At 34.8% G+C, this 26,179-nt stretch overlaps 1 protein-coding gene across 6 annotated transcripts; it reads left to right on the top strand.

Annotated features, from left to right (window-relative positions):
• The first annotated feature begins 1,035 nt into the window (after positions 1-1,035).
• ZNF711 (zinc finger protein 711) lies at positions 1,036-25,933 on the top strand. Of its 6 annotated transcripts, none has more exons than XM_060003002.1 (10): positions 1,036-1,148; positions 2,893-3,020; positions 4,595-4,699; positions 11,213-11,776; positions 16,996-17,151; positions 17,851-17,988; positions 20,127-20,264; positions 21,132-21,179; positions 22,599-22,742; positions 23,269-25,933. In XM_060003002.1, exons 3-10 carry the CDS (start codon positions 4,621-4,623, stop codon positions 24,444-24,446), a joined length of 2,445 nt encoding a protein of 814 aa, XP_059858985.1. In that variant the 5' UTR covers positions 1,036-1,148; positions 2,893-3,020; positions 4,595-4,620; the 3' UTR covers positions 24,447-25,933. The 6 variants fall into 6 exon arrangements, with proteins under 6 accessions (XP_059858985.1, XP_059858986.1, XP_059858988.1 ...); XM_060003003.1 differs by having other exon boundaries at positions 3,968-4,699; XM_060003005.1 differs by lacking the exon at positions 2,893-3,020.
• The last annotated feature ends 246 nt before the right edge of the window (positions 25,934-26,179 follow it).

Here is a 26,179-nt window from a genome sequence, read left to right as displayed (position 1 = left end):
TACTACTTGGCTCTGTACGTAGACAGTTTGCAGACTCCCGGTCTTCTATAAGCCAGATACTGTTCCAGGGCTTTCACACCGTGTCTCTTACTTTTTTCAAAACCTTTAGTGGTATATTAGGTTATAGAGACATGGAGAAAATATCTAGCTGATGGAGAAAAATAACGTTTTATTTGTAAAATATTCAAATTATTTAGGCAAAGGTAATGTTACTTTTTCTTTTTCTTTTTTTTAAGGATCATACCCTTTCCCTCCTTAAACTCTGCTATTCATTCCAAATGCTCATAGTACTAAAGCTAAATTTCCAGAACATAAGGCCCTTTGCAAATGCAACCTTTTAGTCACATCGCATCACTCTTTTCCCCACCTTTCACCACTGAACTTCTCACTGTTCTCCCATTTTGTTCAGACACAAGCTGAAAGTGACACATTCAAGATATTTAATATTCACTTCATTTAGGTCCTTTGTCCACCTTTCCCTTCTATGCTTTTCTTCACTTTACTTTCTTCATCGAATTGTCTACGATTACGAAATATAAAAGAAATGAAGGAGGGAAACTGCAAAACACACAAGGGTTTCATTTGGGGAGGTAAACCTCTTATCACTCTGGTCAGCCTAATTGGTCAAATCCTCGAGGGTAGGGCCGATTTTTTCTTAACGGTATCCAACATCTATGAGAGGTTCAGTGAGTGGCCATTCAGATATTAATTCTCCCCCTCCCCCTCTTCCTCTCCTTTGAGAAACCTGGAAAATAGAAAATCTTCCCACGGAAACTCCTCAGGGTCGCGCCAAGATCGAGGCTTGCGCACTGGGTCTCGGCCGGTGGCACAGCCCCGGCTTGCAAGTCCGCGGGGTCTCCGGGCAGAAACCCAGCGCGGGCTTCTGGATCGACCGCGCGCGCGTGCGCGCTCCTCCCTCGGCCCCCTACCCTGCAGCAAGGGGAGCGTGACGTAATGCAACCTCAGCAAGTCAGCCGCTATATAAAGGAGGACTAGGCGGCGCGCCTCCCAGACGCAGAGTAGCTTGTGATTGGCTCGAGCTGCGGAACCTCGGAAACCCGAATGTGAGGAGCTTACGGATCCACAGCTGCCGCCCCCCGCAGAAATCCGGAGCGCGGTCAGAAGCCAACTGGCGGTAGCGGCTGCAGGTAAGGAGACTCCTGAGGAGAAAGTAGAGGGACTCGGGTCCGCTGCGCTCAGTGTCGTTAGCGTGAGTTGAGGAGAGGCTCCCACCCAGCGTGTAGTGTAGGACGAAGGGAACAATGGAAGTGGCGTCTAGTCCCTAAGCGTTCCCTCCCCCTCGGGCAGACAGTGTTTCTCCTCAGCAGCAGCGGGTGGCTGGAGGAATTGAGAGAATTACTTCCCCCTCAGCCGATCCGTTCTTCCCCAAGGCCAGAGCCCCCGGGGGCGAGAGCCGTCGTGGAGGCCGTCGGTGGTTTAGGGTGACGGGAAAATGGCGGAAAACAAAACAGTGAAGTGAAGAATGCGGCGGCCCCCTGGCATTTTCTCTCGGCGACCCCCGCCCCGCAATATTCCTCTCGGTTGCACTGCCCCTACCTCGCCCCCGCCCCCCTTCTGCCGCGAATGGTAACCTTGGAACGCGCGAGGGATGGCGGCGTTTGCGAGAAGGTGGCACCGAATCGGGCATTTTAGGGGCTAGGGAGCCGTCAGAGCCTGGGGTGGGGGTGGGGGGCCGTGTGCGGCAACTGTCGCCTCCGTTAAAACACCACCATTTTGGTTCCCAGCCGCCGTCTCCCGTGTAGCGGGGCAGAGGTAGCAGGAGGAGGATGAGGGGTTGGGCAGCACGGCGTGGGTAGCAGCGGTGGCGACCGCTGCACCAAGTGCGGGAGGAGGGTTAAGGGTATTCTTGTTTCTTCGCTCTCTTGACTTTCCACTGCGAAGGTTCTCTTGTTTGGTTGAAGATCCAGGCAGATGGGTAATATATGGGAGGGCACATGTGTGCATTCTGCTCAAAATGATTGAAACTTGGCATGATCATGAGAAAGGGAGACTTCTGCGGGAAGAGGGCTGCGTCCAAAGCTGCAATACTGCTACTTGCCAGGGCTCCTTTGTCTCCTATCTCTGCTAATACTACTTTCACATTCTCTTGCTCTGCCGCCTTAGGATTTCTCTCCTGTCCTTCACCCTATTTACATTATTGAGAAGCTAGGTCCTGAGTGAACTATGTTTAGAGGAGACGAGGAGACAAATGAGAGTAAAATGTGGGGGTGGGGTTGTCTTGTTTTGATTTGTGATTTCTGCTCCCCACATATTTATGGAAAGATGTTTACTTGAAGAGTGCTTGGTGGGTACCTCCATTCAATAAGGATGGGAGATACACTCTTGAGAAGACTGAGAAGCCTAGCTATCTATTGGCTGCTGAATCCTTAACACACTGCTGTTCTCATACCTCATTCATTATTGATCTTATTGAAACTTCCTATATGGGAAAAAGGTGCTCCAATTTATTTATTTGGTATTCTTGCAGTGTGATACTTCCCGTAATAGTTGCACTGTGTGTTAAAATTTTTACACTTCATTGAGCACTAGTGCAGATTTTTCTCTATGAATTTGGCAAGGGTAACGCTTGCCCTTGGTTGGTTCTCTTTTACTTTCCAAAATAAGGTATTGCTAGTGATTATTAAAATATGCTTTAGGGAAGATTTTGGTTTAATCAGGTGGTCGAATTCTAAGTGAAATAACGTTGCTTATGTCGTTTTAGGTAGTTGTTTCTGTTGCAATCCCTTCGGTTGCTTTTTGGATTAGCAGTTTTGAGCATATGAACCCTTCCTAATCTGAACATTAAAGTGTAAAGAAAAATTCTTAAGTTGTGTAAGAGATTTGGTTTAAAATGTTTTAAAATATCTAATTGTGAATGTATTTTTACAATAGGTAAAAAGAACGTTTTTCCAAAGAAAGTAATGTAGTTCAGAAGGAAAAATAACAAAAAGAAAGTGCTGCAGATTTTATTTTACAATATGTAAGAAAATCAACAGTTTCTTCAGGATACTCATATTAAGGTGATTAACAAATTACTTAATGTTTTATCTTTAATAATTAAACAAAATTAAGTGTTAAAACATTTTAAAGACATCTATAATTGTTCTATTAGTTATGTGATAAAGAAAGCAATTACTCTAATTAAATTTGGAATAGTACACTGTTTTAAATGTTAAAAATAAGTCCTTATGGCATTTTAATTTATCTCTCTGAAGCCCCAGGTAGTTTATTGTGAACTCTCTTGGCCCCTCTTGACTTCATTTTGAAGGCAGAAAATAATGTGGTATTTGAAAAAATATAGAGAAATATAGCTAAGAGTTTCTAAAAATTTGTAATTTTGCTCACACATGAAGTAATTTTGTTAGAATCATTTTAATATACAGATAAATAACCTACTGCTGTAGAATTTTGATATACATGACTCAAATGTTAATAAAGATTACTCTGTGAGACTTTCTTGCCTCTTTTACACCTATCAAATTTTGAGACAAGGGAAAAAATCTTAGTGATCTCTGGTACTTAAGGATAGATTAAGTTGTCTTACATGGCAGCTTTCTAAAAGTTTCTAAAACTTAATGATGCAACCTCATCTTTTGTGTGGTATAGCCCAATTTATTAAACATTCCTAACTAAAAATGAGGAAATGTTTTATAAAATTGACAGACTTTTTGGTTGATTTACTTAGAATCTTATGTTTGAAAGCAAAGTATACATGTAGTTGTAAGAAATACGTTGAGTTACAGAACCTGACTTTAGGTTCCATACGATCTGGTGATCTTAAATATAGGATAAGTCATTTGAAATGAAATAGGTTGAGCCCTTGCTTTCAAAACTAGCATGAGGCTAGTGTGACTTTATTAATCATTAATGAAAAAAATTAGTCATACAATTACAAGTAAAAGATATTCTGAAAGAACCAATTTACTAAATGTTTGTATGTGATTGATCTTATCTCCACTATATTTAGGAAGCAGTCATGTTTCATGAGTCCTCAAAACTGTGAGACAAGAGAATGTAGTAGAATAAGGCCAGACGTCCTTACTGGCTCAAAGAACTCCAGGGAAACTGGGATAGAACATTTTACATTATAAGTAGAACCCCGGGAGCCAGAGGTGAAACACACGTTTATCTGCAGAACTACGCTGCAGAGCTGAGCTGGGTCTGGAAGAAATGGATGAGAGCCACTGGATGAAATTCACTAATACTAGACACCTGAGTCCTCTAGTAATGTATAAATATCCCAACTATTGCCTGTTGTCATCTTGTTCTCTTTTTTCTTCTTATTTAATAACATTTTAAGTGGAACCTCAGTGCTACAGTTTTGTTCTTTTGCTTGCTTCTTTCACTTCCCTATGGCTCATCACCCTTACTGTGCTTATTCTCCATTATCTTTGGTTTACTTCCATTTGACCCTTCTTTTATTTATGGTTGTCACGTAAAGCATCTAATCAAGGTTTTTGCTTGTTTTGTTTTCCTTTGTAATAAGATTTGCACACCTGGTTGAGAGGCACATTTTCAATTGCATCATTTTCTCAAAGCAACTGACTTTGGCCTAAATGTATTTAAACTATTTTTAAAACCGTTTCTTTTACAGAGATTTGTGAATGAACTTTGCTAAGTATGGATTCAGGTGGTGGAAGTCTTGGATTGCACACATCAGACTCTAGAATGGCACATACCATGATTATGCAGGATTTTGGTAAAGCATTTTCTTTGTTATATTTTTTCTTTCTTTTTTAAAAGTCAGAACATACTAAATATCAAAACTGTATTGGGGAAGGGGAGAAATTACAATGAAAAATTGTTCTTTTGCCAGGAAAATACATTTGTAGGGCTTATTTTCTTAAAGTAAGGCGATTTGTCAGTAGTCTAGATAAAATCATTCTTATAATTTTGTGGGAAGGTTGAGGTAAGGAAACTTGGAATATAGTGGTAATATGTCATTGGAAATGAAAAACTCAGTTTGCATAAATACCTGCATCAGTTCTCATGTGTAGGAAATATTAAAATATAAAATACATTTTAAGTTGCATTGTTAATAAAGCTGAAAAAGGAAGTACTTCAGTCATTTCAAAGAAGTTAGTTAGATGCTTATATAGTGATAGAGGAATATCTTGCATTATGTGATTAATTATATTCTGATGCCATATCCTCAGAAAGTTGTTACTAATAGCATTACCTTTTTATTTTTTTTGAAAAAAAAATTACCTACTTTTGTGGCCAAGTTTTTCAGTAGCCTCTTAACAGTAGTCATTTTGATGAAGATGATAAGACTCGCTTGACAGTCAACAAAGAAACTGAATTTGGACAGGTTCAGTCTGAATGATAGAAGAGAGAGGTATCTGAAGTGTAAGAGGCGGGCATAGAGTGGTAAGAATTAAAGAAAAGATCAGAATGAGAGTAAAAAAGATAAATGGTAAATTGGGACCAAAAGTAAACAGAAACATGAGATACTGTGGAATTGTTAAAGATGAAATTAGGAATGGGGGATTACAACAAGTGATACTTTACTCAGTTAAGAAAATGCTCCTACTGTTTTCAGATAATATGGTTGAATATGTTATTTTGTCCTCTGTTGTAAAGCCCACAGTAATGAGAGCCAGAAGAACTAGATTCTAGTCTTGGCAGGCCTATTAAATTATCTGTGTAAATGGGCAAATTACATATTTCACTTTTATGAAGGGGTTGGACTAGAAAACATTTAATGTCCTCCCCAGTTCTCTGATTCCTTGACCTTTCTGTCTGATGGTAAAGGTGCAATGCGTAGATTAAGATTTAATATGGTGGGAATCGAGATGACTGTGTAGTTCATGAAATAGAAAGGAATTATGGATTTATTCTGCTGAAAGAGTCAGAAGTGAGTTGTGTTGATTATTGATGACTTAGAAGTGATTTTATGTGAAAAAAAAGTATAGGAATAAACTCTAGAAGAAGGACAAAAGGCTGAAGCATAAGAGATTTCACAAATAATTTTGTGAATTCTTTACTAGAGATAGTTTTTCAAATTCTGGAACACTTGAAATTCAGTGTGATAAATTAAGTTTTGGTTGAAATTTCAACTTTAATTTTTTACCTTTTAAAAGTAAGATATTTTTAAATGGAAGAAAGGCAGTATTTTCTCCATTTAATACAAAATATTACCTACCCTGTAGTATCTGGTAAAGTGCCAGAACCACCCTCACTCCTGAAGAAGTTGCCCATTGGCAAGTAAAACTTGATTCATTTCAAAGAGTGAAAAAAATGTCTGATTGGTGCTGGTGAATATTTGCTTGGTGTTCCTCTTACCTTTCTTTCCACTGTTCCTCCTCAATGTCTTGAGGTTTAATTAATCCCTTATTTATCTAATACTAAGCTTTCCAAATTCTAAAAATTGATTAGAAATTAGATACATTCTCTTTAAATTTTTGCTAACATCAAAACTTAGATATCTGCAATGCCATAAATTAATTATACTTGTGAAACATAAGAGTTTAGCATACATAGGTAGACCTAGCCAAGTAAACACATTGTGTGGCTCAGGATCTCTAAATTCTGTAAGGTTTTTGGTTAATATGAAATGGCTACTATATTAAGAATCTAGAAACAATAAATGCCGGAGAGGGTGTGGAGAAAAGGGAACACTCTTGCACTGCTGGTGGGAATGTGAATTAGTACAGCCACTATGGAGAACGGTATGGAGGTTCCTTAAAAAACTACAAATAGAACTACTATATGACCCAGCAATCCCACTGTTGGGCATATACCCTGAGAAAACCATAGTTCAAAGAGAGTCATGTACCAAAATGTTCATTGCAGCTCTATTTACAATAGCCAGGAGATGGAAGCAACCTAAGTGTCCATCATCGGATAAATGGATAAAGAAGATGTGGCACATATATACAATGGAATATTACTCAGCCATAAAAAGAAACGAAATTGAGTTATTTGTAGTGAGGTGGATGGACCTAGAGTCTATCATACAGAGTGAAGTAAGTCAGAAAGAGAAAGACAAATACCGTATGCTAACACATATATATGGAATCTAAGAAAAAAAAATGTCATGAAGAACCTAGGGGTAAGATGGGAATAAAGACACAGACCTACTAGAGAATGGATTTGAGGATATGGGGAGGGGGAAGGGTAAGCTGTGACAAAGTGAGAGAGTGGCATGGACATATATACACTACCAAACGTAAAATAGATAGCTAGTGGGAAGCAGCCACATAGCACAGGGAGATCATCTCGGTGCTTTGTGACCACCTAGAGGGGTGGGATAGGGAGAGTGGGAGGGAGGGAGACGCAAGAGGGAAGAGATATGGGAACATATGTATATGTATAACTGATTCACTTTGTTATAAAGCAGAAACTAACACACCATTGTAAAGCAATTATACTCCAATAAAGATGTAAAAAAAAGAAAAAGAATCTGAACTATTAATTTAATTGAGAAGTTTATTGGACCAGTTTCTTTTGAAGGATACTTTAGAGTTTAAATTTTACAGTAGTATGATTTATGTAATAACTTGTGCGTGTCTCAGTGTAATAGTTGCCCTTGGAATCTGTGCCATTGAATTTAATTGTTGTTTAAGTTTTTATTGCTGAAAAGAGTCCATATTGCTTTGGGACTTAAGTAGCAGAAAACCTTAGATGGTGGCCCAAGATGGACCCAACAAATACCAAATTTTATGCTGTCCTGGTGAAATTCCAGGTATTCACATTTAAATTAAATAACTTTAGTAAAAAAGGAAATGCTTGAAATAATGACTTGTTTCTTACTGTTATCTGGTTATCTAATTGATTTCACACTTTTTAAAAGTTCTTCATATCATTTATAATTTGCTACCTAGTGAGATAAATTTTAATGCCCTTTAATGTTGCTTACTAAATGCCTTAAATTTTAAACGAGTGACTCTATGGTAGGTCTTCTTATTCTTTCTCTTTCAAACTCTTCCTTTAGTAGTTACTCACTTGATTAGCCCTATAAATTCCTTAAAAAATAGTCTCTAGAATAAGTAAATTCTATTCTCCTCATTTAGGCAAGTTTAAAAAAAAAGCCAGTCTGGAGTAAAACAATGAGTTCAGTTCCCAGCTTGAACCTTGGGCAAGGTTATTTATTTATTTATTTATTTATTCATTTATTTATTTATTAACATCTTTATTGGAGTATAATTGCTTTGCAATGGTGTGTTAGTTTCTGCTTTATAACAAAGTGAATCAGTTATACATATACATATACCTCCATATCTCTTCCCTCTTGCGTCTCCCTCACTCCCACCCTCCCTATCCCACCCCTCTAGGTGGTCACAAAGCACGGAGCTGATCTCCCTGTCTGTGCTATGCGGCTGCTTCCCACAGCTATCTATTTTACGTTTGATAGTGTATGTATTTCCATGCCACTCTCTCACTTTGTCCCAGCTTACTCTTCCCCCTCCCCGTATCCTCAAGTCCATTCTCTAGTAGGTCTGCGTCTTTATTCCTGTCTGGGCAAGGTTATTTAATCTCTCTAAACCATAGTTTGTTCATATTTAAAATGGGGATAATAACACTCACCTTATTACAGAGTTCTGAGGCTTAAATGAGATAATATATGTAAAAGTATTAGGTTGCTTGGTGCATAGTACTCAATAAATATAGCTAGAGTATAGCTAAAATAAGTGACTTTGTTTAGAAAGTCAGTGAAATCTAACAGATGAGTTGATAAGAGGAAAGTGCAAAATTTAATAAAAGACATCTTGGATCTTGGTCTGAGTAATGTGCCAATACCCTGTGAGGAACCCATTAATTCTTGGTCTAAGATCCTTAAATTATTTAGTTCAGGGCAAACAAGGATGTTTGGATTTTTTTTGGTTTAGATCTGATTTATTTTGACCTGTAATTTCCTGCTAGAGTTAAAGACTAGGTAAACTAAAAAACACTTATTCCTTCTTCTTAGAACCCTCCCAAACAGATTAATCTGAACCCAAACCAGCACTAGCATTATTCTATCCTTCCATCCTTCCCTAGTGTCTATTCTCAGAAACCAAACTACTCTCCAGCAGTGTTCTAAAATAAATGAGATTTCCCATATTTTACGTCTAACTTATGAAAAGATTTTATAAAATACTAATTTCATTGTTCATATACATAGAATTGCAATCCTGTGAATTTTATAGGGTTAACATTTAACTTTTCCCTGGTAAAAACCATATTTCCAGTCTGGTTGAATACTAAATTTGAACCCTCACCTTCTCCCTGTCTCCAAAAATGGCCAGTGGAGTAACAAGTGAATAGAAAGTACTTGTTCTGTACGTACTCCCTTTGTCTACCAGATTTTCAAGGTTGAGGCTGTGTCCTTTTGGGTAATATGGTGGTTTAGGTGAGAGTTTGAGAATAGTGAGAAGGCTACAGAAGGGTTGAAAGGAATATAATTCTGAAAGGCAGCTTTTCCCTTCTCACCTTATTTTTTGGTGTGTTAGGGTATTAGTAGTGTTTACTGGTCTCCATCCTAACTTGCTAACAAACTTCCATAATGAATTGGTTAATAATAGTGAACAGTGTATAACAAATGGTACTCTTTCAGGTATTACTGTATAGAAAGTGATCATTATGAAGAAAAGGCTTTGTACTGGATTATTTCATGTAGGTAATTTTGTTGTAACCTGGTCCACAAACTCTGTTAATTTGTTTACTATACCACCTCAGGGAGAATGTAACAGAATTACTTATGAAGGAATTTTACACTCTTACAGTATTTACAAGGGGGGTAGGAGTTGGTGTTTACCGTGCTGCTCAAGAAAAACGTTATTTAAAACTTTATTCCTGCAGATTTACTCATTTAGAATTTAATGCAATTTAGAGTTTGTATGTATGTTTTTTAAATAAACCAAATCTTTGCCTAAAATGAGTTGGTTCTTTTTCTCCTCAAATCAGATGTTAAAGGATGCTTTCCATTTTTGAATATAGTAATTCTTGTACAATAAAGAAGTTCAGGGACTTTTATGTTTATAATATGTATTTCTAATGTATTAAGCTTGTCATATTTTATTAACTCAATTTAACATATTAGCAACCTTTTATGTTTGTGTGCCCTTTTTATTTTAATTTTAATTTTTTGAAATGTTAAACTCACAGGAAGTAGAAAAAATAGTATATAGGGTCCTGTATACCCTTTACTCATCTTCCTCCAATGGTGACATCTTTATAATAACTGTAGTACAGTATCAAAAGCAGGAAATTAACATTGGTACATTATTGTTAATGGGACTACAGATCTCATTCAGTTTTCGCCATTTGTGTGTGTGAGAGTGTATATAGTTCTATGCAGTTTTATTTCATATATAGATTTGTGTAGACACCACCACAATGAAGATACAGAATGGCTCCATCTCCATATATATGCTATGCCAAAATAGTCACACACACCCCAACCCTTGACAACTGCTAATCTGTTCTCCATCTCTATAGTTTTAGAATTTTGAGAATGTTATATAGATGATTCCATTTATACATTATACAGTACAGTAACCTTTGGTAATTGACTTTTTTCATGCAGCATAATTTTCTAGCAGTTGATTCAGGTTGTTGAATGTATCAATAGTTTTGTCCCTTTCTTTATTGCTGAGTAGTATTGCATAGTAAGGATGTGCCAGAGTTGGCTTAACCAACCATTTACCTGCTAAAGGACATTTGAGTTGTTGTATTTTTGTTTTTTGCTACTAGAAATAATAGCTACTATGCACTGTTATGGATATTTATGTATAGCTTTTTGTGTAAACATATTTTAATATCTGTGGGAGAAATGCCACAGAGTACAGTTGTTAGGTTGTATTGGTAAGCACATGTTTTTATAAGAAACTGGGCAAATTATTTTCCAGAGTGGCTGCTGCCATCACGTATGAGAGATCCAGTTTCTCTGCATCCTCACCAACCTGTGGTGTTATTGTTTTTTATTTTAGTTATTCTAATTGGTGTGTAGTGATATCTCATTGTAGCTTTTTTTTTACTTGAAAATAAAGTACATTATTTTTAAGGTCTTAATTTAGATTTTACTAATATTGTTTTCACCCATCTCCACCCCAGTTCCTGGTTGGTGATGATTTTTATTACAGTTAAATTGTCAGTGGTTCTTTAAAATGATAGTTTGCCCAGGACTATTTCATATTTAAAAACTATTTTATGTCATCTGATATATACATACAGTACTTTTAATTAATAAAATAACTTTACTTTTTTTGGATAATTGTTTGTATTGTAGTGGCTGGAATGGCTGGTACTGCGCATATCGATGGAGACCATATTGTTGTTTCAGTTCCTGAGGCTGTATTAGTTTCTGATGTTGTCACAGACGATGGGATAACTCTTGATCATGGCCTCGCAGCTGAAGTTGTCCATGGGCCTGATATCATCACCGAGACTGATGTAGTAACAGAAGGTGTAATTGTTCCTGAAGCCGTACTTGAGGCTGATGTTGCTATTGAAGAAGATTTAGAGGAAGATGACGGTGATCACATCTTGACGTCTGAGCTAATTACAGAAACTGTTAGAGTACCTGAGCAGGTTTTTGTGGCTGACCTTGTTACTGGTCCTGATGGACACTTAGAACATGTGGTCCAAGATTGTGTCTCAGGAGTTGACTCTCCCACAATGGTATCAGAGGAGGTTCTTGTAACTAATTCAGATACAGAAACTGTGATTCAAGCAGCTGGCGGTGTTCCTGGTTCTACAGTTACTATTAAAACTGAAGATGATGATGATGATGATGATGATGATGATGATGATGATGTCAAGAGCACTTCTGAAGACTACTTAATGATATCTTGTAAGTGAAACTTAAAGTCCATAATTACTTGGTAGAAACTGATTTATGTATAACACCGACAGGTTTTCTAAGATGGGGATCTATTCAATAAAAGTCATGGGGGTGATCTTTTTGAAAAATAATTTTTTTCAAAGCTGTGTTGTTGAGATGCTTTTTTGAATTTGTTCATGTTTTTAATTTATGAAAATTTATACCCACAATGGAGTAAAATAATGCAATTTATTAATATCTTAGAACAAAAATACAGATTTGGAAGGTTCAAAAAGAACATTAAGTGATGCAATATTTTAATGGTAAATATATATATTTCAAAATGGGAAGTTTATTTCATGCAACCACTGCTTTCTTTTTAATATGACAGGTACTGGAGATGTCAGTTCAGTTTTGCTTAGGAGTTTAAGCATAGTATGTTAAGAAATGTGTGATTAGTTTTTTGAATTAAATACTTGAAAAGTAAATAATCAACTCAGATTGTGTTCTACAGTTCTGCCTATGTTTGTTTTCTGTTGTCTATATATGTGTCTTTATAGTCCATGCAAAAATACTTTAAACATATTTATTTCAGACTGCTTTACGATGTCCTTAAGACATTCTATCTGAATGAGGAAGATAGAAATATCTTATTCTCATTTTAAGTGGTAAGTTTGCCTGAACAGCAACAATAATAAAAATCTCACGATAAGTTACTGATGGAGCTTGAGGAAGAAGTGGGTCTATTCTTTATAAAATTTGAAGGCATTCCTTTATTTAAAAAATCCCTTTAAAACTTAAATAATTTTTTATTTTAGAAAATAGAATATACAAAAATTAAATATTTTTTATATCATTCATTCTCTTGCCACCCAGATCCCTAACTTTTTATAATGGTTAGAATATTCAAATTGAGACTAGTTACTCTTTTTAACCATTTTCATTTATTTTATTTTATTTAGTTTTTCCCTTTTTTTCTTCATCACTTAATCTTTAATTCATTTTTTTACCTCTTGGTTTCTGTTGACCATTGAATCTTTCAGGAGTTAGAGAATAAATTGCCTTGAAATGTCTCAATGGTAATTTTAAAAGTCCTCTGTTTTTTCCCCAAGATATCTTCAAACTACTCAAGGGATAAAATTGAAGACTTAAAACAGACTGTTATCTTATTCCTAAATCCCTAACTATTCCTGTAAGGAAATCTTATCAGCAGCTGAGTTTGTCTTCTCTCAGTCTCTGAGGTGCATCTGAGATTTTTCCACTTTCAGACCAAATGTCACAATTTCTTTATCTTAGCAGTTGGTTAGGCTCTTCCACTTGTGCTAAGTAACTTGGAAATTAATATAGGATAACTGTATCTGTCTAAAGTTATCCCAGGTGTGCTTTTCTTTAAAAATACCTAACACCCTCAAAACATTTCTGGGTGATGATTTGCTTTATGAAAAGCTTCACCGGAGAAGGGAGGTTCCTTTAAATAATGAACCAATATAATGCATTCAAATTATTTTTTTTACCTATAAAATCAGTTTTTATTTCTTCCAGGAAAATAATTTTGTATAAAGCAAAACATATTGGTAGGGTCATTATGGGAGCGGTCATGAAACCTCACCAATTTCAGGGGTAAAAGAGAAAAGTTAACACCTTTGTATTTTTTTTTTTAGTATAATAGCTTTATTGAGATATAATTCACATGCCATACAATTCATTCATTAAAGGTGTGCAATTCAGTGGTTTTTCATATATTCACAGAATTGTATCACCATCACCATAATCAATTCTAGAATTTTTCTTCCCCCCAAAAGAAACCCCCATACCCTTGAGCAATCACCCCTGCCACTCCATTCACCCCTCAGGCAACCACTAATCCAAATTCTTTCTCTATAATTTGCCGGTTCTCAACATTTCATGTAAATGGAATCATATAATATATGGCCTTTTGTGTCTGGCTTCTTTCTCTTAGTATAATGCTTTCAAGGATCATCCATGTTGTAGCATGCATCAGTCCTTCATTCCTTTTTATTAATGAGTAATATTTCATTATATGGACATACAGTTTATTTATCAGTTCATCAGTCGATGGACATTTAGGTTGTTTCCACTTTTTGGCTGTTATGAATAATGCTGCTCTGAACATTCATGTACAAGTTTTTGTGCACATAGGTTTTCAGATGTCTTGGATATATACAGCTGGGAATGGAATACCTTTGTAATTTAAATATTACTAATTTTTGTTTGTTTCATCATTGCATAATACGGATCCATTACACATTGCCTCACCCCATCCCTGTGGTACATCAATACAGAGTTGACCCTTGAACAATACAGGTTTGAACTGTGTGGGTCCACTAATATAAAGATATTTTTCAATAAATATATACTACAGTGTCACATAATCTGAGGTTAATTGAGTCTGCAGATGCGGAACTACGGATACGGAGGGGCAACTGTAAAGGTATACATGGATTTTCGACTATGTGGAGAGTCAGTGCCCCTAAGCCCTGCATTGTTCAAGGGTCAGCTGTAGTCTATACTGATGTCATATTCACCATATAATTTTGGTAGATGTAACATGAAAGGGGTACAGTAAAAAGCCTACTTAGTGTTTAAAAGAAATATTATACTGTACATTTTGCTAAAATGAAATTTTAATCAAATTGTACCAATGGGCTATAGAAGAATATTGAACGATAGCAAACTTTGTAGGGTTGGCAAATAATGCACCTTACTGTTTTTTTTTTTTAAATTTTTATTGGAGTATAGTTGCTTTACAATGTTGTGTTAGTTTCTGCTGTACAGTAGAGTGAATCAGTTATACGTATACCTATATCCCCTCTTTTTTAGATTTCCTTCCCATTTAGATCACCACAGAGCACTGAGTAGAGTTCCCTGTGCTATACAGTAGGTTCTCATTAGTTATCTATTTTATACACAGTAGTGTATATATGTCAATCCCAATCTCCCAATTCATCCCACCCCCGCACCTTACTGTTTTAATGTTATATTTAGCACCAGTAGAATTCTGCGTTTTATATACTATTACCCACTTATCACTGGCTGGGATGTCATGTGGGTTGGGAAACAACACTGTGGGACTTGAATGTTGTAAGCCTTATAACAAAAAGGTTAAGCTTGAATTTTGGGTATTTTGAGTATTATCTGTGTAAAGAAGAGTCTTTGAGGATCTATTTCTAAAATCTGTTGATTGCCTGTTAAATCTTTGTTAACTTTGTACTTTCTATAACAAAGGGTATAGAATAAATCTTGGTGAAGTTGATGGTTTATCTCTTAAAACTGTACACTAACATATTTAATAACTTTATCATCTTCTATGAACTTAAAATACAAAACAAGTTTAATTACTCAATACATTTCAAAATTGTTCATTCTGAGGAATCTAATTAAGTAGAAAATAATGGATGCATTAAACTGTGGACCTCAAGGAAAGGTGTAAATGGAATCAGAATAGCACCAGTAATTTCAATACTTAAAGCAAAAATTATGGTACAAAACTTTTGAGAAATGACCAAACAAATGTCTATTTCATTTCATGAGCTTTAGTTTTGTGAATTACAGTTTTAATTCAGTTTATCCCAGGAGGAACTCTGATTACTTTTAACCATTGAAGTGTAATAAAGTAGTATTTATCAGATGAGAGTATTTTTTTCATTAATTTACTGTTAGTCCAACCTAAGAAATTCATATTTTGGACACTTTTTGAGTGTTTTATATCCTATGTCTTTATTTCCAAGAATGAGAAAGTACTTTTTTTCTGAAGACTTAACTTGCCTCTTAATTTTTTTAATGATCTCATTGTTTTATTCAACGTATTTTAAAAGAGAGGCTGTTAAAAACCAGTAATATCAGATTCTTCCTCATCCTTTTTTCTTTCATTTTAATCTGTCCCATTGTGAAAAAAATATTTGCCAAAAAAGTACTAACAGAATTAGGTTTATGATGGAATGAAAATATTTTTTTCTGTTTATTTTGATCATTTAGATACTCTCTTTCATAGACAATAAACTATTTGAACTCTTAAATAATGTGGAATCATTTATATTTAACCACAAAGTTAAAGTAGTTTTACATTGTAAGAAGAATTTCTGAAATTCTGGTGTTTTCACCATTTTGAAAGGCCAAAGGAATATTTTTGAATTTGCATGTATCAAATTTGAAACTGAGGTAGAGAAAATCTAGACTTTGACCCATTTAGATCTTACTGAAATTCATATTTTAAGAGTACTGAGTTAAAAACTTTTTAATGTCACTTTATTCTGTTTTCAGTAGCTCTGGAATTGTTTAGATATAGTCAAGTCTTCATGATTTTGTTTCATATATGATACTATGATACATATAGTAGGGAGGAGCAGATTTTCAGTTTAGGTTACATTTCAGTTTTTATGGGGACAGGACAAGCATTGAAATAAAAAATGGTAGGCATATAATCTTTGGGGGAGTATATTGTTTAATATTTATGTTCAAAGAGCAAACTTTATGAATATAATGTATTCATTGCATAGTTTATGCACAGTATTCACTTGACACTAAATGCTATTCTTAAAGAATCAAATTTTTAAGTATACTTAAAATGTAAGTATTTATTGTTTCTTTATTTTATATATGATTTGAAGCAAATCATACAATGGTAAACCTGGAAGTATACAAAATTTCTGATTTGAAGTAGCCTTCCATTGACTCAACAAGAATTAAAAGTATTTACTAAGATTTTATTTTCATGATTTCTGAAAAGCCCTTTTTATAAAATAATTCAAGTGTTTTCTATTTTCTCTTTTTTAAATACTAGATTTTATATGTTAATTGGTTTTAGATATACTGCTATTTAATTTGGGAATTGTTTATGTCAGCTTATTTCATGAGTACTATATATTTTATGTTGTAATTTTTGTTATTAATTTTGGTGTTAGGATTTAGCTTAAAATGTTGAATGTAATGGAAGATTATTTAATCTTTTCCCAAACCACTTTAATTAAAGCTGTATGGTTAAGAGTATTTCATATACATAAATTGAAATCTGTGATTATGTCTTTTATATAATTACGATCATGTAGTATATCTGTCTTGTATACATTTTTTCATGAAATATACCACTCTTAATGGTTGCATAATAGGTCATTAATTGAATATAGTGGGTAGGTGGTTAACACATTATTTCACATTGCACTAATACTTAACACCGACTAAATGTCAATGGTACTTTTTGACTGAAACAGTTTCCCGTTTATATTTTACAGTGGATGATGTTGGGGAAAAATTAGAGCATATGGGGAACACACCATTAAAAATCAGCAGTGATGGTTCACAAGAAGATGTTAAAGAAGATGGATTTGGTTCAGAAGTAATAAAAGTGTATATATTTAAAGCTGAGGCTGAAGATGACGTTGAAATAGGTACAAATAATAATTTTAATTTATTGCTATAATGGTTAGGAATTAGAACTTCTCTTTTCTGGAGACTAAGTTCTAATATTGCCTTCAAAGTGCAACTCTTATAAAAGGTTTCTTTGGGGATGGAATATTTAAAAATTATATATAAATATAAATCACGGATAGAGAACAAGTCATCTTAGATATTTTTAAACTTGAGTAGAAGATTCCAGTTGAAGTTTCAAAACATATGAGTGGAGGGGATTTGGTTTAGAGAAGGAAATTATGAGTATTTAAGGGCAGGCTAGAGGCAGGGTGCTTTGGATTTTAATCCTAGTTCTTCCATTTAGCTGAGTGGTCTTTGGTGAATTACTTAACCTTCTTCTGCCTCAGTTTCCTCATCCATAAAATGGCCATAATGGTAGTAACTACCTTATAATGCTATTGTGAGGATTAAATGGGTAAATACATGTAAAAGACTTAAATAGTGCTTGGCATATACAAGTGTAATGTAAGTGTTAACATTTGTTGTTATTTCTTAGTGATGACTGAAAATTTAAAGTGCAATTTATAAGAAAATTCTCTTGACACTTAGAACTTTATGTTTGAATATTTGAGGGGGAATATTTTTCTAAAGGAAAATATTTTTATGTATCCTTCTTATTAATTTAGGGAATTATTCCATGATACTTACTGATTTTGATACATGTTTTAACTTTTAAGGTGGAACGGAAATTGTCACAGAGAGTGAGTACACCAATGGGCATTCTGTAGCTGGAGTGCTTGACCAGACCCGAATGCAGCGGGAGAAGATGGTTTACATGGCAGTTAAAGATTCTTCTCAAGAAGAAGATGATATCAGTAAGGAAAAAAGGCACTGTAGTGACTTATCAGTAGTCATCATGCATTCTTAAAAAAAAACAATCTCATATTCAAGCACTACATAGGAACAAAGTTCAATAAAATAAATCTGACCCTTCTCTATAATTAATTTAAAGGAAAAGGGTCCTTTTGACAATCCGTGCATGCATGTATTGTTCAAATGAGCAAACGTAAAATACTGTGTCTGAGATACTAGGGATACAGAGATCAGCTAAATATGGTTCCTGACTTTAGGATAGCCCACAAATATGTAGGGAATTACTGAGAATCTACTTTGTGTGTGTTATTGAATATGTTGCATATGTATTATCTCATTTAATTCTCATAATTCATCTCTGAGGTAGGTGGTATTAGCCCTGTTTTATGGAAGGAAAAAGTGCTCAGGGAAATTAAGCAGTTGCCCAAGGCCATTCCAGTATTAAATGAGGAAGATAGGATTTGAACTCATGTCTGCCTAACTCTGCTGTCAGTAATCTTTGTACATGGCAGTGAACACTGTTGAACTCTCTCTGAATTTAGCAGTAGAAGGGCTAGCTGTTTGTTTTCCTTCTGCCACTGAGAGATTAGCTGAGTAAGTATTCTTCCAAGTCAAGCCACCAGGATTTTTACTTATTATGCCGTTGATGGTCTCCAAGTAGTTGCTGTTTAAGGTTTCTTGCAGCTGAGTACCACAGGGAGTAAAAAGCTCCTCACATTTCCTTTCCTGCCATGGTACACATTTCCTTATGAAGATGTTTTACTTTCTTCCTACTTTCTCCTCACCTCAGTGTAGGAATGCAGCCCTTCCTTAAGGCTTTTTCTGTCTTCTTGCCATGCTGAGACAAAAACGACTTTGTTTTGCCCTAGAAGAGCAAGAGCCTCCACTTCAGTGCATTACCTTGATAATAGTTAGCTTTACCTATACTGCACTATGATCCCCACTCCTCAAATTTCCTCCCCTAGAAGTCATAGGGAGCTGAATTCCAATCCCAAACAAACATGAATAATATACCACAGCTGAAAATGTCAAAACAAATGAGTCTAGAGAATTTGGTTAGAGAGAAAAAGAATTAATTTCTATTTGGTCTCTAGATTATTTCTTTTCTGTTTTGCTCATTGGTCAGGAGACTGAAGGTTAGGTTAGCTGATGCCAGAATTCCATAAGGATGTGCAAAACTTAGACCAATGTTTCCTTCTGGTTAATTGAAAGAAGGGAAACCTAGGAGAAAAGGGATACTTTTTCCCCACATTTTTTCCACATTTTTCAGTAGTGAGTAGGGAATTCCCTAGTGGTCCAGTGGTTAAGACTCCATGCGTCCACTGCAGGGGGCATGGGTTTGAGCCCTGGTTGGGGAAGTTCCGCATGCCGCACCTCGCGGCGCGGCCAAAAAAAGAAAAAAAAATTTAGTAGAAAATCCCAGTATGTGAATCAAAGGAAAAGCATAAATTCAAGCCAATTTTCTACTTAACACTTCAAATCCAAATGGATTATTTCACATAAAATATACTTACTGACCTTCTAGGTTTAAATTCTTTTATACTAATACTATGTTTTTTTAAATGTCTCACTTAACGCTTTTGTCTTCAGTAGGGTCTCTGAAAATCCTGCCTCTTAATGGGTGTCCACATAGCCTTGAGCCACCAGCATTTTATATTATAACCATATATTATGGTTTTACTTTCATTTTTAATTCTTTTTCAATTACTAATATTTTTGACAATTTTTCACTGCACGTACAGTACTGCATTTAATTTACATGTGGGATAGCATGGACTGCTTTTTAGTACTGATTCTATGGGAAATGCCTTCTGAGTTCTGAAGAACTGTCAGGCAGAATTATGGAATACAGCTTTTCTTATAAATTCCTAATGCCCAATGGACTGTGAAATCAGTCAATATATTTCAAGCGCACGTTTTATATAATCTAGAAGTCATTTTCGTAGGACTAGGTTTTAAGAGGAGGATAAGAACTTTGATAAATTACTGTTTCCTAGTGGCACCAGCCTGCGAAGTGCCTAATGTAATTTTTAAATTAACCAAATTGAAATCTTGAAAGTTGAAAGATAATCGTTTGGAAATTTTTACCCATTTATTAAATACTTGGGGTTATAAACAAGCAATTATTTCTAAAATTTAGGTTGCGCTGAAATAGCAGATGAAGTTTACATGGAAGTCATTGTAGGGGAAGAGGAAGGAACTTCTCTCCCTGAGACTCAGCTTGAGGACTCTGATGTTAATAAAACAATTGTCCCTGTTGTCTGGGCTGCGACATATGGTAGGACACTGGCATTTTTTCACCTGATAAGTACATAACATATCTATTTGATCAGCCTTTAGGTCATTAAATATGCTGTGCTAATGCCCCCATGAGTTGGCTAATACTATAAAATGTTTTGCTGTGGACTGATTCATCTCTAGTTACTTACATAATTTTTGTACCACATATCTTGTGTTATTTACAATGAACCTTGCTTAATGCATTTTGTTTTTCAGTAGGATTTATTTTAAATCCTACATGTATAAGTGAGTGCCATAAAAAGTTTTATTTTTCTAAAATAGGAATATCCTTTGAAAATTGATCCTTCCCCTTTTGGAAAAACTTATTTTATGTTTTAACACCACAAATAATAAGATATTGGGGTTTTGAAAAGGAACAGAAATCCAAGTGTGCTCTTCTAGGAAGTACGTAATGAAAGGTAAATTTATCAAGTTATTTTTTCCCTTTCTATTTTATCTCATTCTTACTTAATTTACAAGATGGTCCAGGTATACTCTTTACTTTGAAAAATTTTGTTGTTCAAATGCATTAATTTATCTTTACTTGGTTTTTCCAAAGGTTCATTCATTCAACAGTCATTTATTGAGCATCTTCAATTTTGAGGGTATTCTGCAGAAATATCTACCCAGGTTTTATTTGAAAAGTAAGGTTGTCCTAGATGTTAGTAGTTCAAAGGATGCTGACAGCAGCCCTTATTTTCAGTGTGTGATATTATCTAATCTATGGGAGTGGAAGAACTCAACAACAAAAAAGTTTAATCCAAGGAACGGTGATCAAAGTAAGATTTTGTAGATTTAAGATGTGATCTACTAGTAATCATTATACTCAGTCTATCAGTTTTTAATTAGCCTTTTTTTTTTTAAGGAGATGAAAGAAGAGTTTCTCGAAGGTATGAAGATTGTCAGTCATCAGGTGAGAGAGCATTATATGTGAGATGTAAGTTAAGTAGCTGGTTTTGTGTACTGCTTGGTAGATACAGAGTTATTAGTTTGTGTGTACAGACCCATTTGTTAGACTCTTACTTGCCTGGTCATATCTAGTTAGTTAGAAGAGTTTACCTCCTTGGGAAATTGATTAATTTATATAGAGACATAGCGTGTGTTATTCTGTGAATGCAGTTCATTTTAGATTTACCTCGTGATTTCCCTGGTGGTCCAGTGGTTAAGACTCTGCCCTTCCACTGCAGGGGGGCACGGGTTTGATCCCTGGTTGGGGAACTAAGATCCCATATGCCACATGGCATGGCCAAAAAATAAAAAATTAAAATTAAAAAAATAGATTTACCTCAAGATACAAATATCAGGCCACTTACTACATGGGCCATAAAAAAGTTACTATGGAAAAAATTATAAAATAGAAATTACTCTGACATGAAAGTAAAAGTTGCCCATGATATCAACCACTTGTTAATGTCTTCCTTGGGATGGAACTATTTTTTTAATTTCTATGGCAACCAGTAGATTTATATAGCTGTTACATAAAGCTCATGTGTCAGCGTAAATTTTTCTTTTTTAGTTTTGATACACTTCATATAGTGTTATTTATTCCATGGTTGATAGTTCTTTTTATTTTCTTACACAAGGAGACTTTTTCTAATGATAAAGTGTCTATTTTGTTTCTATCTTTAGGAGGTATTTGACTCTCTAACTGTAGATTTCAGGGGAATTAATGAGAGGCATATATATCACAGCATTTAAGCTAAACAGTTTCTTAGGGCTACATTTTTAAACTAAATTGCATAACACAAGAGACTGTGAGAACTGAGATTTTATGAAGTACTTTATTCCATATACACTGATCCCACTGAAATTGCAGTAGATTGCCTGCCACTTTTATCTTAACACTTAAAAAAATCAATCTTAATACTTTTAACATTAAGTAAACTATTCTAAAGCATAAATACAAGAAATCTGTTGTTTGTCATGTATTACAGTTACCATGATTGTACTGGATAACTGACATGTGTAAATTTCTTTGCTAAATCTCTTTAATTTCATCAGCCTTCATCAATGAGAAATTGATCTGATGTCAAGATTTTGTTTAGGATCATAAAATTCAGTTTCTTATGTTTCATTCACCTTATCAGTTTGTTCCTTTAGGATGAATAAATTGGGATATTTTAAAGTTACTTCCACATGGTATCGTATTTAAAGTATTTGCATATACACGTGTGTGTAAGAGTATAAAAGACAGAGAAGGAGAAGATGGGTGTACTTTGTGAAATTTAGTACTGCAATGGCAACTGAATGCCATGTCTTCTCTAATTCCTCTAACTAAAACCAAAAAAGTATAAATATATGTAGTTTAATAGTGTATCGATTTTTTTTCCAGGAAATGCTTTGGACTCAACATTAGAAAACAGAAGTAGTACAGCAGCACAATACCTTCAAATTTGTGATAGCATTAATACAAATAAAGTACTTAAACAAAAAGCTAAGAAGAGGAGAAGGGGAGAAATGAGGCAGTGGCAAACAGGTAAAATACTAATACATTACTCGATGAATATTATAATTACTTGAAATGCAGTAGTATTTTTTGTAACCCAAGAATATGCCAGTTGTTTGTAGTGTAGTTAGTCCTACTCCCATGTACCTACTTGTGTTTGATCTAAATAGTTGGGGTTTTTTAAATGTTCTACTGGTACTTAATAAAACTGTGCTTGTTTGCTTTTTACCCAAATGATGTTTTTAAAGAGAATTTTCAGGTTGATTTAACAATAAAGGGTGCCTATTTCTAGTTTACAAAGTGCATGTGATATAGCATTTTGGCAGGTGAATAGTCTATAGTAGAGTGCTGCTCATTACTTTTTAGTGAGCTACTTTATTATAAATTGCTTTCAATGTGCATTTTATCTTACGGGATCTTATTCTACTAGTACAGTTCTCACATTGTGAATGTCAGCTAATTTTGCCGCCTTTGTGGTAAAACTTTAAAACAGTCTGGCCAAATTTCACAACTTCCCTGTTTTGTTTTGTTGTTGTTGTTGTTGTTTTTAATCTAGCTGTTATAATAGGTCCTGATGGACAGCCCCTGACAGTATACCCTTGCCATATTTGCACGAAAAAGTTTAAATCCAGGGGATTCTTGAAAAGACACATGAAGAATCATCCTGATCATTTGATGAGAAAAAAATATCAGTGTACAGATTGTGACTTTACAACTAACAAGAAAGTGAGTTTCCATAACCACTTAGAAAGCCATAAGCTTATAAACAAAGTTGACAAAACCCATGAATTTACGGAATACACACGAAGATACAGAGAGGCTAGTCCATTGAGTTCAAATAAACTTATATTAAGAGACAAGGAGCCGAAGATGCACAAGTGCAAATACTGCGACTATGAAACTGCAGAACAAGGACTGTTAAACCGACATTTACTGGCTGTTCACAGCAAGAATTTTCCTCATGTTTGTGTTGAGTGTGGGAAGGGCTTTCGACATCCTTCTGAACTCAAGAAGCATATGAGAACCCATACTGGTGAGAAGCCATATCAATGTCAGTATTGTGTCTTCAGGTGTGCAGATCAATCAAATTTGAAAACTCACATTAAGTCTAAGCATGGTAACAATTTGCCATATAAATGTGAGCATTGTCCCCAAGCATTTGGTGATGAGAGGGAACTTCAACGCCATCTGGATTTGTTTCAAGGACATAAGACACACCAGTGTCCTCATTGTGACCATAAGAGCACCAACTCAAGTGACCTTAAGCGGCACATCATATCTGTCCACACTAAGGATTTTCCTCACAAATGTGAGGTCTGTGATAAAGGTTTCCATCGTCCTTCTGAGCTCAAAAAGCATAGTGATATCCATAAGGGTAGGAAGATTCATCAGTGTAGGCACTGTGACTTTAAAACATCAGATCCATTTATTCTTAGTGGTCATATCCTTTCAGTTCATACTAAGGATCAGTCACTGAAGTGTAAAAGGTGCAAAAGAGGGTTCAGACAACAAAATGAGCTCAAAAAGCATATGAAGACTCACACTGGAAGGAAGATTTACCAATGTGAGTATTGTGAATACAGCACTACAGATGCATCTGGCTTTAAACGACATGTGATATCAATACATACAAAAGACTATCCACACAGGTGTGAATTCTGCAAGAAGGGATTCCGAAGACCATCAGAAAAAAATCAGCATATTATGAGGCACCACAAGGAGGCTCTTATGTAATAAGATCAATATAAAGAAAGAAGCTATTTAGAAAATATGACATGCTACATGGAAAGATAATTTCATGAACTGTTTCACCTGGTTACAAAGCTTGATATTAAATCATAAATTTACATTCTTTTTACTAAAGATCTTAAGATATTTGAATTGAGAGGGGATCTCATAGCCCTTTGAAATTAAAGAATTTAAGGAGCACCATAGAATGGTTGCAGAAAACCTTGTCTATTTAATAGTATTATAAGCATAATTCAGCTACAGGGGGCAAGAGCAAAGACAACCACTTTATTTGACTGATCATACTAGAGACAGATGTTTCTGAAAAGATCATATCTAATTGAGGAGTTTAGCAATGCTTTGCTATCGCAAGCGTCACTTTTATGCCGTTTTAGAAATGGAGTGGGGAAATAAAATGCAGTCATCCATTAGTCACTTAGTCACTGAGCCTTTATATGGTACCTGGAAATTGAATTCCAGAAATGGCAAAAGTTTTGTGTATTCATCAAAAGAAATTTCACTGGAAAACAGGTTAGATTAATTCAATACTATTTAAAAGAATTTCAGAGCTGCTAAGATTTTAACACAGGATAGGATGTTTAAAATATAGCATTCTGTACTGAAGTCTAAAGATTAAAGTTCCCCTTTTTCTGATGTACAAGTTGATTGTTGTTCAGTGCGGCATATATGACAGAAGTATATTTGAGTCAAATGTGGCTTTCTAAAATGGATGCAACAGTAATGTTGCAAAGTTAGCACTATATTTCTTAATGATCTAAAGATTACATTGAGAGAACACAGTTTTCTTAAATATTATGTTTAGAGGTTTTTTTAGGACAGTCATAGCAAGTATGATTGTTCTAGTCTTACTTGCTCTAATGTTTAAAGGTGCAATTTTATGCCATTATTGAAAATTTTGATTTTTAAAATCTATATACCATATTATTAACATGAATTTTCAATATGAGGCAGTATTTATGCGGTATTTAACAAAACACTATGCTGCCAATAGAACTTGGAGGTGGATATTCAGTTTACAGTGTATAAATTTAAAATATGCATCCCTTTAACAATGCTTCATGTTAGCATGCTGCAAATCAACATGGCGCTTAAAATAAAAAGCAGGTTTAGGGAAATTTAATGAAAATCCTGTTCATAAATGTAATGCATATGATGTGTATTTTTAAGTTTTAGTTGCTTCATGTTTACACTCATCTGTTAAACATAACTAAAATGTAATTTTACTTCATGCTATATTGTGGCTTTGTGTTTTAAATAATGTTCACCTTTCTGTTTTTGCACCAGATAGGAATCAGTTCCTTGAGAATAAATTTTTTATCTTTCTTAACTTCAGAATATTAAATTTGGAAATCTAAAATTGTGTGTCATGTGATTGTAAATGATGTACACGCTGTAAAATAAGATTGTCACTGTTATGTGGGATTATTATTTCTAAATGTTACTCATTGAAATGAGCATACAATAAAAAGCATTTATTGCACTTCAGGGTTTTATGAGTTTATTTAAAGTTGTGTTGCAGTGTCCCTCATTAAAAGACTTCACTTAAAATTGCTCTTAGGCAATTTTGTCTGCAGTTTAGCGTCTTGTAGGATTTTGTGCATTAACAACATGAGCTAGGAATTTAAACAATTATGATGACTATGGCATGATTATTCCTCAAAATTTTGTGTTTTTGCTAAAACCGTGATGGAATGCTTTAAAGTTGCCCATCTTAAGAC

This window comes from Delphinus delphis, chromosome X (genome assembly GCF_949987515.2).
Source record: "Delphinus delphis chromosome X, mDelDel1.2, whole genome shotgun sequence".
Lineage (NCBI taxonomy): Eukaryota > Metazoa > Chordata > Mammalia > Artiodactyla > Delphinidae > Delphinus > Delphinus delphis.
Note: the sequence above shows the minus strand (reverse complement) of the source record. Positions and strands in the feature narration are given on the sequence as shown.

Coding starts and splice junctions, on each gene's coding strand:
- ZNF711 (XM_060003005.1), top strand. CDS start 4,621: ATGGATTCAGGTGGTGGAAGTCTTGGATTGCACACATCAGACTCTAGA. Junction 17,152..17,850: donor TGAAGATGACGTTGAAATAG/GTACAAATAATA, acceptor TTAACTTTTAAG/GTGGAACGGAAATTGTCACA. Junction 21,180..22,598: donor TGAAGATTGTCAGTCATCAG/GTGAGAGAGCAT, acceptor TTTTTTTTCCAG/GAAATGCTTTGGACTCAACA.